This window comes from Microcebus murinus, chromosome 16, assembly GCF_040939455.1.
Source record: "Microcebus murinus isolate Inina chromosome 16, M.murinus_Inina_mat1.0, whole genome shotgun sequence".
Classification (NCBI taxonomy): Eukaryota; Metazoa; Chordata; class Mammalia; order Primates; family Cheirogaleidae; genus Microcebus; species Microcebus murinus.
In genome coordinates, this window is record NC_134119.1 from 69968239 (window position 1) to 69988366 (window position 20128).

Here is a 20128-nt window from a genome sequence, read left to right on the forward strand (position 1 = left end):
GGGCCACCTGGAGCCCTACCCTACAAGTGAGGGAACAAGATCTGCTCCCAGGGAAGTGGCAGGCCTAACATGCGTGTGCAAAGCCCATGTTCTTTCTGTTAACAGACCAGAGAGATAGGCATTAACCCTCCTCCACTATTCCAGGATATTAGTTAAAAGTTTAAGAATTCCCAGGCAAAGAGCAGCACTTCAGTCTCAAAGCCAACATTCCCCATCCAAACTGCTTGTTAAACATTCACCAGCATACCACTGCCCTGGTGTCTAATACAGAGTGCTCAGAATTCAGAAGTCCAGGACTCTAGACCAGGCCCTTTGGTCCCAATTTCTGCATGAGGCAGACCTTGCTTAGAGCAGCCAGAAAATTGAAGGCCAGGCCACTCAGATGGTCACTGAGCCACAACTCCTCAACCTGAACATGGTGAGCTCTAACTTTCCCCAAGTCCTGGGGCTCTCTGCTATAACAAAGATAAACTACAGGGATATTCTCAGGAAGCTGTTCACCACACTGATGCCTCTTGGACCCTGCCAGGGAGAACAGTGGATTCGTATGCTGCACGAGGAGGGCAGAGTGTGCCACTTGTGGATAGGGCTCAAATCTAGGCTCCATGAGTCAAAGCCCTGTCACCACAGGCAGGTCTTCTTCCCTCTCTCATCCTCAATATAGAAAATGAACCCCGTATGGCTGGTTTGCTTTAAAAATTAAAGGGGATTATATATCACATTCAAAATATCCAATGCAGCTTTCCTTCTCATTTATTTATTTTAATTTATTTATTTTGTTTTGTTTTTTTGAAACAGGGTCTCACTCTATTGCCCAGGATGGAGTGCAATGGTGCAATCACAGCTCACTGCAGCCTTAAACTCCTGACCCCAAGCAATCCTCCTGCTTCAAACTCCCAAGTAGCTGGAACTATAGGTATGCGTCATCACACTCAGCTGATTTTTATATTTTTGGGAGATGGGGGCTTGCTTTGATGCCCAGGCTGGTCTTGAACTACTGGTCTCAAGCAATCCACCCACCTTGGTCTCCCAAAGTGCTGGGATTACAGACCTGAGCCACTATGCCTGGCCTCATCATTATTATTAACCAAGCAGGTGATGTTGCCACTTGAGCATTGATCGCATTCAACACACACACCTGAACTCTTACACAGCACGTGGACAGAGAACAGTAAACCTGGCCTTTTTCCCAAACTCAGCTCACAGAACCGGCCCCGCGCGGCACTCATACCATCTACAGCAATGATGATATTGGTACATACAGCTTACCTTAATGGAGCACTGACTGACACGATTTCATCTCATCCTCATGACAGCAGCAGACAGTCCTCCCTTTGCAGATATAAAGGAGGGTGGTAACCGCTCAGCAAGGTTCAGTAACTTCCTCAAGGTCACAGCTACACACCCAAGAACGTTGATCAAAGCACAGTGTCCAGTGGAGGACAAGGGGTAAAGGCAGAAGGCAAATGTGGTAACAACTGGATTTGTTTCCCACTTAAAGAAATGGCACCTGGTGCCAGTGGAAGAGGCACCTACCTTGGCCTGGGGGGGGGGTAAGGAAGTCTCTTTGAAGAAGTGACGGTAAAGAAAGTTAATTCCTACTGTGGGGCCATTCAGTCCTTTAATGAGCAACAGTTAACCAGCCCCTCCCCCATACCTGTTGCTGGTCCAGACACTTGGGATCCACGCAGCCCCATCCTGGATGTGTGGGTCGGTGGAGACAGAAGACAGTGATCACTACATGTAATAAGTGAGCATTTTCTGTGGCATGTTAGACCATGATAAGAGCTATGGTAAAGCGAAAAATCTGGATGGGGTAAAAGAGATCGGCGGTGGTGGGTAGATGGGGCAAGGGCAGGTTGCACTGTTGAACTGGCCAGGGTGAGGCTCTCTGAGGAGGCGAGGTTTGAGCCAGGCTGAAGGGAGTGAGGGACTGAGGCATGGTGTGTGTCAGCCCATCCAGGGACTAGCAAGGAAGCACCAGTTTGGGGCGGGGGAAGGGGGGGTTGTAGGATCCGAGTTTGACTCCTCTTTATCCTCACAACCCCAGAAGTTCTGTATTGTCCCTACTAAATGAGGAAACTACCGCACAGAGAGGTTGAGTGACTTGCCCAAGGTAACACAGCTAGTGAGATCAGTTGGTCACTGCTGAGCTGGGGGGTTGCCCCACCCTGCCCTCCAAGCCTGGCTAAAACTAAGCAGGGCTCCGAGCCTCTGTCAGACGTCGGTGTCTGGACCCGTAGTGTGTACCTGAGTAGGGATGGCATCAGGGCTCCTTTCTGCCTCTTGGGGGGACCTCCCAGGCCAGCGCCAGCGATCACCAGCCACCTTTCCATCTCGCCATCACTGCCCTGAATGAATGACACGTTTTTTCAGCAGCGGGTCACTGACAACGCAAAAGAAGCCTATTTATTGGGCCCGAGGACTGGGAGAAATGGCGGAAGGGTCGCCGTGTTCATCGCCTGCGGCTGCTGTGACACATTACCACAAACTTAATGGCTTCCGATGACACTAATGTATCCCCTTACGGCCCTAGAAGGCAGAGTATGCCAGGTGCCGCAGGGGCCGGGGCCCTTCCTCCATCCTCGGAGCCAGACGCGTAGCATCCTCCGTGCTCCGACTCTGGCCCTGCGCCTTCTGCTGAAAAGGAGCCCACTGGGGCGATCCAGGATCGTGGTATCGCGAAATACCGCGTCTGGGCTTTGGCTCTATTTCCTGATACGCAACTCCTAAAATCCATGGAGTCTCCAAGTGGCGTATGTCCATATGCTAATGAGCTGGCCACCGGAAGGACCGGCGTGGGGTGGGAGGGAGGAGAGAGGGGCTGGGGACTGAGCGGATCACCAGTGGCCCGTGGTCCGGTCAATCATGGCAACGTCATGGCGCGTCCGTGTTACGCAGTGGCGCCTCCATAGAAACCCGAAGGGAGCGTCGGGCGAGCTTCCGGTCCGCCTGGCGCTGGAAGGATCCTGCAGGCTGGCGCTCCAGGGCTGGCATGGTGGCTCCGCGTTCTGCGCATCTCTTCGTCTTGCGATATCCTTTATGATAAATCCTTTACCTTTGTAATATCCTTTACAATAAATCGGTAAGCATCCGTATTACCCCGAGTTCCGTGAGCTATTTTAGCAAATTAACTGAACCCTAAGGGGGGATTGGATTGGGGAACCCCAACGTGGAGCCAGTCGATCAGAAATTCTGGAGGCCTGGACTGGCCCCTGGTGTCTGGGGGTGGCGAGAGGGACGGCCCCGGGGACGGAGCCCTCGGTCTGTGGGATCTGACGCCATTCCTAGGTAGCGCCGGAATGGAGTTGGAGGACCCCCAGCCGGCCTCCACTGCAGAATTGCGGGTTGTCTTGGTGGGTAGATGCGTAGGGTGACATCCCCACATTTATGTGTTCACGGAGGTCTGTTGTGTCGATGGCGGTTGTGGTTGTGAGATTAGAGGAAAAACTAATTGTTGACCGCCAAGATCCTTAACTTAATCACATTGGCAAAGTCTTTTGCTGTATAAGAGCTACCTTCATGGGTTCTCGATCAGGATGTGGCTATCTTTTGGGGGGCATGCCTCTGGTCCACCGCAGGCACTAATTCCTCCCTTTCCTTGGTCCCCCACCCCAGCCGCAGGCAGGCCAACCCAGGCACCCACTCAGTGTGGCGCGGCCTGCGTGGCGCAGTGTAATTTAAGGGCCCTCATGGATGGTGGCTCAAGGGCTGGGGGCTCCACCCTCCCGCCCAGTGAGAGTACCAGAGGAGGTGGGTGTGGCTCAGGAGTGGCGGGGAGCCCCGCCTCCAGCTGCTCCGCGCCGCCTCAGCCCCGTCTGTGGCAGAACCGGCTGCTCATTGGTCCGGCTGTGTGAGGCTGATACAGCCGCCTCCCAGGTCGCAGCCTGCAGTCATACTTAGCTGCGATTTTTTACAGCAGAGGGACACAAAGCAGTATAGGCAAAGAGAAAAGGTTTGTAGGACAGAGTCCTGGGAAAGCCAGCAGGCTCCCAGGAGTCCTCACCCAAGTGGAATCCCATGGAATACACTAATCCCCTGGGACACGCTAATCTCCCCCCCCCAGTAATGAGTTAACGCGTGTGCAGTGTTGTCCGCCAGGCACACCAGCTGGAGACTCGGTGTCCAGGCTCGTTACTGTGAGCTGGCCACAGGTCGACAGCCTCTGCCTGGCAGGTGCCAAAGTTCCAGACTTCCAGAAGGAAAGCAGGCCTTTCAGCATTAGGCATAAAATCTGGCAACTGGGCTCTCCCCGCATGCCCTCACCCCCTACAAGCACACAGTGACTCTCAGGGAGCCATTCTTACCATTCAGGGAAAGTTTGATATCAGGGTAGGGGAGCGCCAGCCTCTCAGGACAGCAGTCTCGAGCCTGCTGGGTTGACGCTTCTCAACTTGTGTCCTCCGACCCAGGCAGGGGGAAGGCGGGTACTGCATGATTAAGAGCCAGGCATCTTTAGACATGAGGGTCTTGTGTAAAAAAAAAAAAAAAAAAAAAAAAAAAAAAAAAAAAAAAGAGCCAGGCATCTGGGGGCAAATGCCCCCACTTTGAACCCTGGCTCTGCCATTTTGCTGCCTTGTGACCTTGGGTGAGTGATTCTTACCAGTCTGTGCTTCCACATCCTCATCTGGAAAATGGCGTTAATAATAGCACTTGCGAGAATTAAATAAGCCTCAGAGTGTTGCCTGGGACATGTAAGCATTCAATATTAATCTTGTTAATAATTATTCTTAGGTTGGGGCCAGGCGCAGTGGCTCACACCTGTAATCCCAGCGCTGTGGGAGGCTGAGGCGGGAAGACCACTTGAGGCCAGGAGTTCAAGACCAGCCTTGGCAACATAGCAAGACTCTGTCTCTACAAAAAATTTTAAAAAATTAGCCGATCATGGTGGTACACCTGTAGTTCTAGCCACTCTGGAAGCTGAGGCAGAAGAATCACTGAGTCCAGAAGTTGGAGGCTGCAGTGAGCTATGATGGCACCACTGCACCCAGCCTGGGCAACAGAGCAAGATCCTGTCTCTAAAATAGTAATCTTAGTATTCCCTTTTACTGTCCTACAAAGAAAGAAACATAATAAAGCAAGCATTCTTCTGGCTGGGCTCCCTTAAACAGTACAAGGCCATCTTATGGTTCACATTTTACATCAAAACATACCCTTTATCTAACTCTGAACTTAAGCATGGCCTTAGTTTTGTTCTTCCTCCATTCCCAGGGGAGGAAAAAAAGCAAACATCTGTAGAGGGAAACACCCATATTTCCACTGCATCCTGATGTACCTTTTTCATAGGAAAGTCACAAAAAGAGCTTTGGGGGATGTGTTCACTGTGGTCAGACCAGGGCATGGTGATGATGACCAAGGCATGAGCTGAAGGTTTTAGGGGTGAACTGTCATCAGGCTACAGCTTTCAACCAACTCCATTTAAAAAATATTAACATTTTTCTGAGTAATTAGAAGTTCATTTTACTGTTTTTTTTACTCTTCTCAAGCTTCTCAGCTTTCCACAATAAGGGAAATAAAAAGTCTGTCCCCATTCCTGCTCTTCTCCAAATGGCAAGCTTAGAGGGCTGTGGATGGCTGCCAGGAGACCTGTCTCCCTGCGGCGGGTTTCAGGCTAGGGGGGCTGAATGCCGCCTTGATTTCAGCCCACAAGGAAGCGTGTTGCGGCTGTGGTTCTGAGCACTGGCTCTGTGTCAGGTGGGTTCTCAGCCCTGGGAGTAGAGCAGTGAACAAAACAGCCAAGGTCCCTGTTTTCCTCAAGCCCAAATCGTGTGCGTGTGCATGTGCGTGCGTGTGTGTGTATGTGTGTACTAACCATGTAAAGACATGCATAAGCAAGCTATTCTCAGGAAGCAACAGGTACTATGAAGAAAATGAAGCAATACAGACTCCACAGTGTGGAGTGGCACTGTCCCACAGAAACATAATGCAAAATATATAATTTAAAATTTTCCAGTAGACACATAGAAAATGGAAAAAAACCCAAAGTAATCATTAAGTTAATTTTAATAACATTTTATTTAACTCATATCTAAAATGTTACCATTTCAATATGTAATCAATATAAACAATCAGATATTTTACATTCTTTTTTCATACTAAGTCTTCAGAATCCCATAAAGGTTTTATACACACAGCCCATCTCAAGCTGGACCCTTAATTTTCATCAGAGATACCTGATCTGTACTTAAATTAGTAAAATTCACCATTGGAAAAGTAGAGTCACATACCCTAGTTGTTCCAAACATACTTAAAAGTTTTAAAGTAACTGAATTGTCAGTTTTTTCATTTTAAAGTCTTAATAAATTATTTTTAATTTAATAATTTTAACTTTTATTATTGTTTTAATAGTAAGTTGCTTGAAATTAAATTCAATTGAGTTTCTCAGTTGCTCTAATCTTATTTCCAGAGCTCAGTTGTCATATGTGGCTAGTGGTATGTGCCTTGGACAGGACAGGTGTAGACTGAGGGTGGAGGTGCTTTTGGACGGGTGGTTAGAGGGGCCACCTTGAGGAGGTGAAATCTGACTACATCTGACCCCTTCCACTCTGCCCACCCTCATCCACCCTGCTGGCATTTCCCCCTAGATTTCTGCACAGCTATCTAATGAGTTCCCTCCTCGGCCCTTGCTTTTACCCCAACATGCACAATTTATTTGCTACAAAGACACACAAAAACATTCTGTTGACTGTTAAGCCAAATGATGTCACTCCCCTGCTTAGTTCCCCCTTCTGTCCCCGTGATGTCACGCTTGGGATCAGATCCAAGCTGCTTACCACCTGCTTCATGATCCAGCCCCTCCTGCCCTCAGCCCGCTCCTCCCTGCAGCATTCACTCTGCTTCAGCATGCCTACCCCTTGCTTCCCTCCACTGCAAGCCTGCTTCTGCCCAGAATGCTCTCCTCCTGACACCCATGTGGCTCACACTTGCTATATTCAGACCTCAGCTCAATGTTGCCTCCTCAGAGAGGTCTCTGACCACCTGTCACTCTCTATCCCTGCCCTGGCCTTTTGTTTCTTCATAGCAATGACCTTGGCTGTCATTGTGTTTTATATGGACTCGTTTTCCCTACTGGGATGTAAGGTGCATGGAAGTTGGCACTTTTATGCCCTAATTTCGCTGCTCTCTCCCTAGCACCTGGGACTGCACCCAACACCTCATAAGCACTCAATAAATAATAAATACTTGTCAAATGGATGACAAGGGCGGGGCACAGTGGCTCACACCTGTAATCCTAGCACTTTGGGAGTCCGAGGTGGGAGGATAGCAACATTGCAAGACCCAGTCTCCACAAAAAAATTTTTAAGTCAGCCATGCCTGGCAGTATGCACCAGTAGTTCTAGCTACTCAGGAAGCTGAGGTAGGAGGATTGCTGAAGCATAGGAGTTTGAGGTTATGGTAAGCTGTGATCATGCTATTGCACTCTAGCTGAGTGACAGGGCACTCTGTCTCTAAAATATATATATATATATATACATATTTTTTAAATGGATGATCAGGTGTCTGCGCAGTCCTCTTTTGCCCCCCGACTGAGAGCCTGCTATGATCTTAGGAGCAGTGTTGGTGGTGCCATTCCCCCACCCTGAGAGGTGGCAAGAGTGGTCCAAATGTTCTGACTTCTGTGTGTGTGTGTGTGTGTGTGTCCAGGGCCTGTGCACTCTGGGACCACTGAAGAGGCCCAGTCAGCCCCGTGACCTCACTTCTCCCCAGCTCTGCCTTCCCAGTACTCTGTCTCTCTCGGAATGTGCACCCCAAAGAGGAAGGAAAAAATGCCTGCTGCACGAGGGAAATCCAAACGCAAGGTAAGTGATGATGCCGCTTTTTTCAGGAATAGTCCATCTTGTCCTGTAAGGTGTGGGCCACTTGCCTCCCGCCATGGAGACTTCCAGCCTGCCAGAGACCCATCCAGCACCTGGTCCCTGGTTTCCTCCCATCACCGTGGAGAATGGGAGCCTGAGAGGGGTCCATGGCCCTCTGTCTGTTCCTCTCAGTGCACACATGACCACTCACCTGTCTGTCCAGCATCTCCAGGGGCTCTGCCAGTGCTGGGAGAAATACCCTCCCCCGAGGGAAGATGAGAGCCACTGTGATTGCTCAGGGCAGAGATGAATGGCCGGTGGGGACCTGCTGAGGCAGAAGGAATTCAATGTGTACTTCAGAGTTAGTTAATCTCATCGTGACACTTTGTTTACATGCAGGAAATCTCTCTAGCTAGGTCCCAAGGCCAAGGGGCACGCACAGCTTTTATTTATCGAGTGTGTTGCTGCCAGACAGTGAGGCGATGCGCCAGCCTCCCGTGGTCAGCATGCTCCGCGGCTGCAGACGGTCGGGGGTTTCTGCAGAGGCATCTCCAGCACAGTTTCCCGTAACACACTCATTCGCCTTCAGAGTTACGTGCGTTAGCTCCATCTTGCTGCTGTAAAAAATTAACCACATTCTAAAGACATGGAAGCAAAAAGAATAAAAAACAAACAAACAAAAAAAGTTAACCACAAACCTGACAGCTCAAAACCATCCATGTTTATTATCGTGCTGCTTCGTGGGTGGATTCCAGGCACAGCGAGGTTTGGCGGCATCCGCTGTGGGCCGAAATCCAGGTGTCAGCTGGCTGCTTTCTCATTTGGGGCTGAGGTCCTCTTCCAGGGTCGCTGGGGATTGGCCAGATTCTGTTCCTTCTCATGCCTTCCACATCACCCTCTTTTTCTATCTCCATCCAACAATAATAAATAACCAAGCCAGCCAGGTCAAGGCCAGGCTAATCTACCTATTTTAAGGTCTCCCTATATTAAAATTAACTGGTAAGTAACCTTGATTACACCCTCAAAGAACCTTTTGCCATGTGTCACATTCACATGCTCTTCAGAGACAGCACGTGGTTGGGAGGTGGGGTTTACTAGCTGTAACACCTTCAGTAATGACCTCACTCTCATCTGTGACATACTGTGATCCCACTGGCAGTGCCTCTGGCACTGGTGAGTGTGAACACTAAGAGAGCCAGTGTGGTTGGGTGCTTACAAAAATACCTTGGCTTTGTAAAATGCCCATTAGTATCGAGTTGTTATGTTTTTTATGCAACGTGATCTTTAGTAACAGCTATATCCTATTGCATTGTATTGTGCTTATTATATTTAACATACCTCCTCCTTTGGGCCCCGGAACCCAGAATGCCTCCTGAATAACTCCTGGCACCGTATGTCTCCCGTGTTTGGGCTGCGTCCACTGGTTTCTCCAGCTGTGTGGAAGCAGGAGCCCATGGTGAAGAATGGACATGTGATTTCCATTTCAGGCACCAGTGACATTCGGGGACGTGGCCATCTACTTCTCCAAGGAGGAGTGGGAATGCCTGAGCCCCACTCAGAAAGACTTGTATGAAGATGTCATGATGGAGAACTACCAGAACCTGGCCTCAATTGGTAAGGCTCTCCTTACCCTGTAATCCAGAATCATCCTGCTGATGGACATGGACGTCAGGGTCTAGTCAGGAAAACAAGTCAACTCCAGTTTTGTTTTGTTTTGCTTTTTAAAGTATTTTTAACAGACTTATTGAGATATAATTCACATACTATACAATTCACCCATTTAATGTACAATTCCATAGTTTTTAGTGTATTCACAGTTATGCATCCATCACCGCAATCAATTTTAAAACATTTTTATCGCCCCCAAAAGAAACCTAGTTCCGATTAGAAATCAGTCTTCATTTCCTACACCTACTCACCCCCCCCCAAATTGGGCAACCACTAGTCCACTTTCTTTCTCTATGGATTTGCGTATTCTGGGCCTTCATACAAATGCACTCATAAATATTTAATATGTGGCCTTTAATATGTGGCCATTTAATATGTTTTTGAGGTTCATCATTTTGTAACAAGTGCCAGTACTTCATTCCTTTTCATTGTATGAATAGACCACCACATTTTGTTTATCCCTTCATTAATTAATTGAAGGGAATTTGAGTTATTTTCACTCTCTGGCTGTTAGCTATGTTGCTAAGAACATTCATATACAATGTTTTGAGTGGATGTAAGTTTTCATTTCTCTTAGGTATATTATATGCCAAGCAGTGGAACTGCTGGGTGATATGCAAACTCGTATGTAACCTCTCGAGGACAGCCTAGTTGTTTAAAAAAAAAATGTATACATCAATTTACCAGGTGCTGTTAAAAACAAACAGTGGATATTGATGTATTAGTGGAAACAAACCCAAACTCTGTAAAATAATTTTAAGAGATTTATATTCTGAGCCAAGTGTATGTGACCAACGGCCAAGAGCACATGTTTTCAAGAGGTTCTGAGGAAATGCGCCCGCAGCAGCCTGGTTACAGTCTGGTTTTATACATTCTTGGAGACAAGAATTATACATAAGATAATAAGTCAGTACGTGGAAGGCGTATATTGGTTGGCCCAAAAGGCTTACAGGTTATAGGTGGATTTAAAGATTCATTGATTTGTAATTGGTTAAAGAAATGAAGCTTTGTCAGCTCCCAGCGGTTTTTTTTTTTTTTTTTTTTTTTTTTTGAGACGGAGTCTCACTCTGTTGCTCAGGCTAAAGTGCTGTGGCATCATCCTAGCTCACAGCAACCTCAAACTCCTGGTCTTAAGCAATCCTTCTGCCTCAGCCTCCCTAGTAGTTGGGACTACAGGCATGCACCACCATGCCTGGCTAATTTTTTTTCTACATACATTTTTAGTTGTCCAGCTAATTTCTTTTTTATATTTAGTAGAGACGGGGTCTCACTCTTGCTCAGACTGGTCTTGAACTACTGATCTCAAGCGATCCTCCTGCCTCAGCCTCCCAGAGTGCTAGGATTACAGGCGTGAGCCACCATGCCTGGCTGGCTCCCAGCATTTTAAGTTAAGGATGTTTAACCAGAGACAAGCCACCAGACATTTACCAAAACTCAAGTGATCTGTTAAGTAATTTTGTGGCCGGCAGGTGTGGTTTAACCTTTGTCTTGCATGGCCTTAGATCCTGTTAATGATTTAGTATCTTATTCTCAGGTAATTCCAAAAGGGAGGGAGCATGATGAGGCGTGTCTGACCTCAGGTCTAGCAACTCAGCTTTAAGGTTTTTCTGGGGTCCCCTTGGCCAAGAGGGCATCCCTTCTGTTGGCTTAGGGTGCTTAAGATTTTATTTTAGTTCACAGATGTAGTGCAGAGATAGTAACTGCAGGACACTGCCACCATCCCTGGGGCTACGGGGACAGAGGGAAGGATTTGGGGGTTTTAGGACTTGGAGGAAAGTCCCCACAAAGCTGAAACTCAGACTTCTGTTGTCCTCTGATACAGTCATTTGCTAGAGCAAGTCACAGAACTCAGGAAAGCGCTTTACTTATATTTGCCAGTTTAGTATAAAGGATATCACAGAAGATGAGCAGCAGCTGGGAGGGTGCAGAGGGCAGGTATGGGGGAGGGATGAAGGGCCCAAATGGCCTTGCTGTGTGGCTGCATGCTCTGCGCTCCACTTGTGCGGCAATCCAGAAAGTCTCCCAGGGCAGTCCTTCTGGGCTTTTATGGGGGCTTCATCATGTAGGCAAGGTTGTTTAAATCACTGTCCATTGGTGATCAGCTCAACCTCCAGCCCCTGTCCAGAACTCAGGAGGTAGAGCTGAAAGTACCAACCTTCCAGCCACAGGGGTGGTTCCCCTGGCAACCACCCCCTGTCCAGAGGCTGTCCAGGAGCCCCCAGCCACCAGTCATCTCATTAGCATACAAAAAGATTTATCCGTTTGGAAACTGGAAGGGTTTTGGGAGCTGTGTGCCAGGAGACAGGGATGAAGACCACATGTATTTACCATGTTTCCCCGAAAATAAGACCTACCCATAAAATAAGCCCTAGCAGGATTTCTAAGCATTTGTGCAATAGAAGCCCCACCCCGAAAATAAGCCCTAGTGACGGGCGTGTCCACGCAGCGCCTCTGCACAACCCATGCATTTCCTCACAGAGCCGGAAAGAAGACAAGAAGCCCTTCTCATCTGCCCCGTGAGAGCTCTGTGGCTCCACGTGAGAGATTGGGGACAGTGGTTCTAAAGGAAACAGAGTCACAAGAAATTCATGATGAAATTCAAGGTTTGGAGAGTGATGATGATGTTCCAGGAAAAGACGACTTGACTATATTTGAATAAATGTATATTGTTGTACTGTACTTAAAAAAAAATAACACATCCCCTGAAAACAAGTCCTAGGGTGTCTTCTTGAGGAAAAATAAATATAAGACCCTGTCTTATTTTTGGGGAAATACCGTATTAATAAATCACAGTATCACACTCCCCTGTCTCCAGCTGCCTTCACACCCTATGTGCTCCCTTCCTGCTAATAAACCCTCACACCTGTTGACACGAGGTGTGGCTCTGAATTCAATGGTGTCCACATTGTGGTCAATTCACGTTTGTCCCTCGTGCAGGTTTTTCCTGTCGGAGGCCAAATGTGATTACCTTATTGGAGAAGGGGCAGGCGCCCTGGATGGCGGAGCCATTGAGAAGACGCCAGGGCCCTGGTGAGTGATGGAGAACCCAGGCGTGTGTCTCAGTCCACTGGGGCTGCCATGGCAGGACACCATACAGCAGGTGGCTGATAAACCACAGAAAGGTGTTGCTCACAGCTCTGGAGGCTGGAAGTCCAACATCAAGGTGCAGGCAGAGGCCAGGCGCGGTAGCTCACACCTGTAATCCTAGCACTCTGGGAGGCCAAGGCGAGTGGATTGCTCGAGGTCAGGAGTTCAAAACCAGGCTGAGCGAGAGTGAGACCCTGTCTCTACTATAAATAGAAAGAAATTAATTGGCCAACTAATATATATAGAAAAAATTAGCCAGGCATGGTGGCGCATGCCTGTAGTCCCAGCTACTCAGGAGGCTGAGGCAGGAGGATTGCTTGAGTCCAGGAATTTGAGGTTGCTGTGAGCCAGGCTGACGCCACGGCACTCACTCTAGCCTGGGCAACAAAGTGAGACTTTGTCTCAAAAAAAAAAAAAAAATGAAAGAAAGAAAAGTAGGTGTTCTGCATAGGGTCCAGATGATTGTAAGGAGAGTAACCTTAGGATATTATGTTATAGCCTCTCCCCTTCCACAGGCCCAGGCCTATGCATAGAAGTCAGGTCTCTAATGTGAGTCCTTGAAGAGAAGAATCAACATTAAAAGCCCTCACTAGCTGTCAGACACTCTTCTAAGTACAGGTTCCTCCCAGCAATCCTATAAAATGGGTGCTGTTATTACCCCCAGGTTACAGATAAGCAAACTGAGACGAGAGAGATTTGGTGACTCACCCAAGGTCACCCAGCAAAGATGTGGCAGCAGGGCAGGGGCTGAAGCCCAGCCTGTGCCTGTATCCAGAGTTTGACACCCTCTGCCCCACCTGTTGTCACCCCTCAGAGAAGGTGTATGCTGGCCTCTGATCTTGACACTAATCATGATAATGTTCAAATTTGTATCACTTGCATCCTTTAAAAAATTTTTTAATCATCTTTTTTATAACTGTTCTTTTTGGCTACTCCTTTCCTTTATAAATAGATTCCTCTTTGGTTGGCAAAGTTATATATTCTTTTATATGTTTCTTTAAGTAGCATTCACTGATTTCTGCTTGGAGAGACACTGTCTAGGGTCTAGGGGTTGGCAGGGGGGTGTGAGCCAGGAGAAAAGTGCACCAACTGGGCATCCGACTTTGGTGACGTCCGTGTCTGAGGGTGTGTGACGAGACCCAGCCAGATGGCAGCCGAGTGCAAACAAAGGTGCACGTGTCCCTGTCTACCTGAGAGGGAGAAACGTCCTTCATTAGAACACTGTTACACAAGAAACTTAGCCACGTCACATAAAATTTAGAAAAAAGAAAAGAAAAAAGTAGTTATGCAACTATACTTGTTTATTTCATGAAATGGATTGTCATGCTTATTTTCATAAAATTCACATATTTTTGCTTTTTTCCACATTTTGCTGTAGTGGAAATGTTCTACATTAGTAGTCTCTTGTGTCCTGTTTTCCATTTAGATTCTAATTTCTTATTAATATCAGCATGTTTCTATAAGTAGCTGGCTTTGCTTTTTTTCTGTTGTGTCAAGTTACAGAAGTGGGATCACCATGTCAAAGGGGAGGACTGCTTTTCAGGCTCTAGATGCTTCCGAATTGCTTTTCAGAAAAATTTTCAAATCACTCGCTTTCCATAAGAAGCCTGGCACTGAGTCTTTTTCAGCTGTGAAACCTCACAAATTGTGTGTGTCTTGGCCACAATTTGTTTGTGGGAGAATGAAGCACAGCCTGTGTGACTCCACGGGTACAAACTCCTGAAACTTGCACCTGGCTTCCTCTGGACTTTGCCCCAGGGACTTTGTAACCTTTTTCCCTCTGCTCATTTGCTTTGTATCATTGCTGGACTAAATCATAGTGGTGAGAACAACTTGAAAAGGAGAATTATCAAATCAGCACCATCAACAGCAATGGGGGGTAATGTCAGTTTCCTTTTCTTACTCACTAGTATTGGATATTGTCATTAAAGCTTTTCTCTTAATTTGGTAAAATGAATGAAGAACAGTCAGCATTTATTGAGAACTTACTATGTGCAGGCTCTATGCTAATGCCTGTGAGTTCGTTATCTCTTCAAATCCCCACAGCACTTGTAGGAACTTTGTCACTCCCATGTGTCGGAGATGGCTGAGTCTCAGGTGGAACACCTTGCTGACGTCTCCCGTGAGTCCTGCCAGGGTCACTCTTGAGCGCCTGTGGACACGCTGGACATCCACTCTGTCTACACACGGGAGAGACCGCACAGTCCTGTGCATTTGCTGGCATTTGTTTGTTTTCTGTTTTTACTCTTTCTCCTGTGGATTTTCTCCTGATAATCTTTTCCCTTCTACTAGTGACTTTGTTTCTTCTTTTCAACTTCTATAGCAGACTTTCATATAGAAAAGACATTAACCATTTGACATCACATTTTACTTCAAACATTTCCCCATTCTTTCCTAAAGCTTTGTCTTTGTTTTTTTCTTATTTGTTTGTTTTTCTTTTCCAATTTTTTTTTTTTTTTTTTTTTGAGACAGAGTCTTGCTGTGTCACCTGGGCTAGAGTACTGTGGTGTCAGCCTAGGTCACACTCCTGGGCGCAAGAGATCCTCCTGCCTCAGCCTCCCAAGTAGCTGGGACTACAGCACGCCACCATGCCTGGCAAATTTTTTCTATTTTTAGTAGAGACATGACTCGCTCTTGCTCAGGCTGGTCTCTAACTCCTGACCTCAAGTGATCCTCCCACCTCGGCCTCCCAGAGTCTTAGGATTACAGGCATGAGCCACCGCACCAGCTTTTCATTTTACTTATCTCTGATTTTTCTATTTGGTTGTATGAGAGTTGTTTTCATTTCCATGTGGTTGAATGTGTGCGCTCATGTTGTAATTTCTCCTGCTGTTTCCACAGTTAGAAATCCATCTGCTTTGTAGCATTGGCTATATTCCATGTTATTTTAGTTTGATTTTTAATGGCTTTATAATTTAATACTGAACCAAATTTGGTGCTTAATTTTGGTGTATGCTGTGGCCTAAGGGACATCCATACTGAAGACAAGGAGAGGAGCTGAGGGCACTGGGTTATATTGCACACAAGAAAGAGCAAGGCCCTGAGTGAAGGAAGGTGCAGAGAGAAAGGAAAGGAATGCCGGGCGCAGTGGCTCACGCCTGTAATCCTAGCACTCTGGGAGGCCGAGAGAGGTGGATCGCTCGAGGGCAGCAGTTTGAAACCAGCCTGAGCAAGAACGAGACTCCGTCTCTACTATAAATAGAAAGAAATTAATTGGCCAACTGATATATATAGAAAAACTAATATATATAGGACAAATTAGCCGGGCATGGTGGCACATGCCTGTAGTCCCAGCTACTCGGGAGGTTGAGGCAGGATTGCTTGAGCCCAGGAGTTTGAGGTTGCTGTGAGCTAGACTGATGCCACGGCACTCACTCTAGCCTGGGCTACAAAAAAGAAAGGAAAGGAAGACAGGAGTTGATCTGATTTGCAGGCTGAGAGGCAGGGAGGATTCTAGGATAAATCTTGGGTTTCTTGGCTAGTGCTGCTAGCTTCACTGTGAAAATTTCAATAATTTCCCTTCCTTAATTCCTCATTTTGCCAGTTGTTTTGTGGTACTTCTGCTAATGACAATGATAGTGATAGCTACCCCCAGATACTCCCCAACTGCAAGTCCACAAAGCTTTCTCCAGAACTCTTGGAGCAAGATGTGTTTCACACTTGAGACTTGTTCAGATCTGAGCGAGGCGCACAGGCCGCACCGTGCGTCCCGCGTGGCGTGTTGCGCAGGGCTAAGGCAGCGCCTGGAAATGGGGCACGTTAACACAGCGCAGCAGGTGCAGGACTCGTCTCCCTCAGTGCAGCAAATGGAGGCTGGGAACAGCCTCTTTGCGCTTCAGGTGGGGTTTTGTTTAAAATATCCACACATTGGCTGGGCGGTGGCTCACGCCTGTAATCCTAGCACTCTGGGAGGCCGAGGCGGGCGAATTGCTCAAAGTCAGGAGTTTGAAACCAGCCTGAGCAAGAGCGAGACCCCGTCTCTACTATAAATAGAAAGGAATTAATTGGCCAACTAATATATATAGAAAAAATGAGCTGGGCATGGTGGCGCATGTCTGTAGTCCCAGCTACTCGGGAGGCTGAGACAGGAGGATGGCTTGATCCCAGGAGTTTGAGGTTGCTGTGAGCTAGGCTGACGCCACGGCACTCACTCTAGCCTGGGCAACAAAGTGAGACTCTGTCTCAAAAAAAAAAAAAAAAAAAGACTCTGTCTCAGAAAAATAAAATAAAATATCCATTTGACCTATATGTCCTGGTAAAAAAGAAAAAAAAATAAAATAAATATAAAAAGAAAGAAAAATATTTAAAGTAATTAAAAAAAAAAAGAAAATATCCAAACATCCAAAAAGAAAAAAAAGAAGAAAGAAAGCTTTGGTTCTCAGATTTTGGGATACTGGAATGGCAGATGGGAGATTATATATGTCCCAGAAATTTTGTCCATGTTATTTCCAATTTTCACAAAAACTCTATGAGGTAAGTTATTGTATCTACATCTTAAAGAAGAGACTATGCTGATGGTGACAGGTGAAAAGACAGGCTCAAGGTGATGTAGTTAAATAACAAACACTTCAGTAAAGTCTGCTGTTAAAGCACAGCTATGCAACAGAAATGTAATGTGAGCCACGTACCATGTTTCCCTGAAAATAAGACAGGGTCTTATATTTATTTTTTCTCAAGAAGACACCCTAGGGCTTGTTTTCATGGGATGTGTTATTTTTTTAAGTACAGTACAACAACCTACATTTATTCAAACAGAGTTAAGTCGTCTTCTTCTGGAACATGTCATAATTCTCCAAACCCCGAATTCCATCCTGAATTTCTTGTGACTCTGTTTCCTTTAGAACCATCGGCCCCAATCTCTCCCGTGGAGCCACAGAGCTGTCACGGGGCGGATGAGAAGGGCTGCTCGTAGTCTTTCCCGCGCCGCGCCAACATGCATGGGCTGTGCAGACGCGCTGCGTGGCCACGCCTGTCACTGGGGCTTATTTTCGGGGTGGGGCTTCTGTTGCGCAAATGCTTAGAAATCCTGCTAGGGGTTATTTCCTGGGTAGGTCTTATTTTCTGGGAAACACAGTATGTAATTAAATTTTTCTAGTACCCACATGAAAATCAATTGTAAAAAATAGGTAAAATTAATTTTAATAATATATTTTATTTAGTCCAATATATCCAACATACTACAACATATAATCAATATTTTTACAATGAAATACTGTGCATGCTTTTTTCCTGTAGTAAGTCATCACTGTCTGGTGCATATTTAACACTCATAGCATACCTCAGATCAGACCAGCCAAATTTCAAGTGCTTATTAGCTAGATTTGACTAATGGCTACTATGTTGGACAGCATAATTCTAAAGCCTATGTTTGTTCTTGTGCCACATTCACTCATATTAATAATCAGTCTGCTACACAAGTACTTATTTTGAGTCATCTTGGACTTTTGTAGATTGAATCTTTTTAGCCTAATTTTTTGCCTTTTTTTTTTTAAAGAGATTCTTTTACTTCTGAGTTTAAAATGTTCACCCTTCTGAATATCTAAATACAGTCGTATGCCACAGAATGACCTTTCAGGCAACAGTGGACTGAATATATTATGGTGATCCCATAAGATTATATAAACCACATTTTTACTGTATGACATTTTTAAAATTTTTAATTATTGAAATAATAATTATGTGTCCTTATGAGGTACGTGTGATGTTTTGATACAGGCATGTCAATGTAAATTGATCAAATCAGGGTAATTGGGGTATCCATCACCTCAGACACTTATTGTTTCACTCTGTTAGGAACATTCCAATTCCATGCTTTTAGTTATTTTAAAGTATACCCTAACTTATTATTGATTATAGTCACTTTGCTATCCTATCAAATGTTCATTTATCTCTAACTATTTTTGTACCCGTTAACCATCCCCACATGGTATTCCTCCCTCCCTGCTACCCTTCCCAGCCTTTGGTAACTGTCATGTTATTCTTTGTCTCCATGAGATCAATTGTGAATAATAGCTCTTGCATGAGTGAGAAAATGGGAGATTTGTCTTTCTGTGCTTGGATTATTTCACTTACCATGAAGTTCTTCAGTTCCATCCATACTGTTGCAGGATTTCATTCTTTTTTGTGGCCATATAGTATTTCATTGTGTATATACCACAGTTTCTTTATCCATTCATCTATGGCTGGACACTTAGGTTGGTTCCAAATCTTGGCTGTTGTGAACAGTGCTCCAGTAAACATGGGAGCATAGATACCTTTTTGATATACTGAATTTTCCTCCTTTGGATATATACCCAGCAGTGGGATTGCTGGGTAACATGCTAGTTCTATTTTCAGTTTTTCGAGGAACCTCTATACTGTTTTCATAGTGGTTACGCTAATTTACATACCCACTTACAGTGACAAGGGTTTCCCTTTCTGCAAATCTCACCAGCATTCTTTATTGCCTCTCTTTTGGATATAAGCCATTTTCACTGGGGTGAGATGTTATCTCATTGTACTTTATTTTTTTTTTTATTTTTTTTTTTTTTTGAGACAGAGTCTCACTTTGTTGCCCAGGCTAGAGTGAGTGCCGTGGCGTCAGCCTGGCTCACAGCAACCTCAAACTCCTGGGCTCGAGTGATCCTTCTGCCTCAGCCTCCCGGGTAGCTGGGACTACAGGCATGCGCCACCATGCCCGGCTAATTTTTTGTATATATATTTTTAGTTGGTCAATTAATTTATTTCTATTTTTGGTAGAGACGGGGTCTCGCTCAGGCTGGTTTTGAACTCCTGACCTTGAGCAATCCGCCCGCCTCGGCCTCCCAAAGTGCTAGGATTACAGGCGTGAGCCACCGCGCCCGGCCTATACTTTATTTTTTATTTTTATTTTTTTTATTTCGGCATATTATGGGGATACAGATTTTAAGGTTTCAATAAATGCCCTTTCCCCCCTCCCCCCACAAGTCTGAGTCTCCAGCATGACCATCCCCCAGATGGTGCACATCTCACTCATTATATATGTATATACCCGCCCCCTCCCCCCTGCCCAATACCCTATTACTGCAGTACCTATGTGACCACTTAGGTGCTGTTCAGTTAATACCAATTTGCTGGTGAGTATATGTGATGCTTGTTTTTCCATTCCTGGGATACTTCACTTAGTAGCATGGGTTCCAGCTCTAACCAGGAAAATATAAGATGTGCTATATCACCATTGTTTCTTAGAGCTGAATAGTACTCCATGGTATACATATACCACATTTTATTAATCCATTCTTGGATTGATGGGCACTTGGGCTGTTTCCACAGCCTTGCAATTACGAATTGTGCTGCTATAAACATTCGAGTGCAGGTGTCTTTTTTGTAGAGTGTCATTGGATCTTTTGGGTAGATGCCCAGCAATGGGATTGCTGGATCAAATGGTAGATTCACTTGTATCGCTTTAAGGTATCTCCATATTGCGTTCCACAGAGGTTGAACTAGTTTGCAGTCCCACCAGCAGTGTAGGAGTATAGAATTTTTTAATTTCCATCTTGATTTCTTCATTTATGAAGTAATCATTTAGTAGGAGGTTGTTTAATTTCCACGTTTTTGTG

General features: G+C 45.9%; 1 protein-coding gene across 4 annotated transcripts in view; it reads left to right on the forward strand.

The window, feature by feature from the left end:
- Window positions 1–1234: 1234 nt before the first annotated feature.
- Window positions 1235–20128, forward strand: part of ZNF667 (zinc finger protein 667) — a 34206-nt gene continuing 15312 nt past the window's right edge. Inside the window, exons 1-6 of one of the 4 annotated variants that reach the window (XM_075993277.1) lie at window positions 1235–3085; window positions 4735–5026; window positions 5487–5694; window positions 7645–7799; window positions 9284–9410; window positions 12402–12494. In XM_075993277.1, the coding sequence (XP_075849392.1) occupies window positions 7740–7799; window positions 9284–9410; window positions 12402–12494 (280 nt within the window). In that variant the 5' untranslated portion in view covers window positions 1235–3085; window positions 4735–5026; window positions 5487–5694; window positions 7645–7739. Of the gene's footprint in view, window positions 3086–4734; window positions 5695–7644; window positions 7800–9283; window positions 9411–12401; window positions 12495–20128 lie in introns of all 4 variants that reach the window. The other 3 variants (XM_075993276.1, XM_012757794.3, XM_075993278.1) reach the window with 3 other exon arrangements.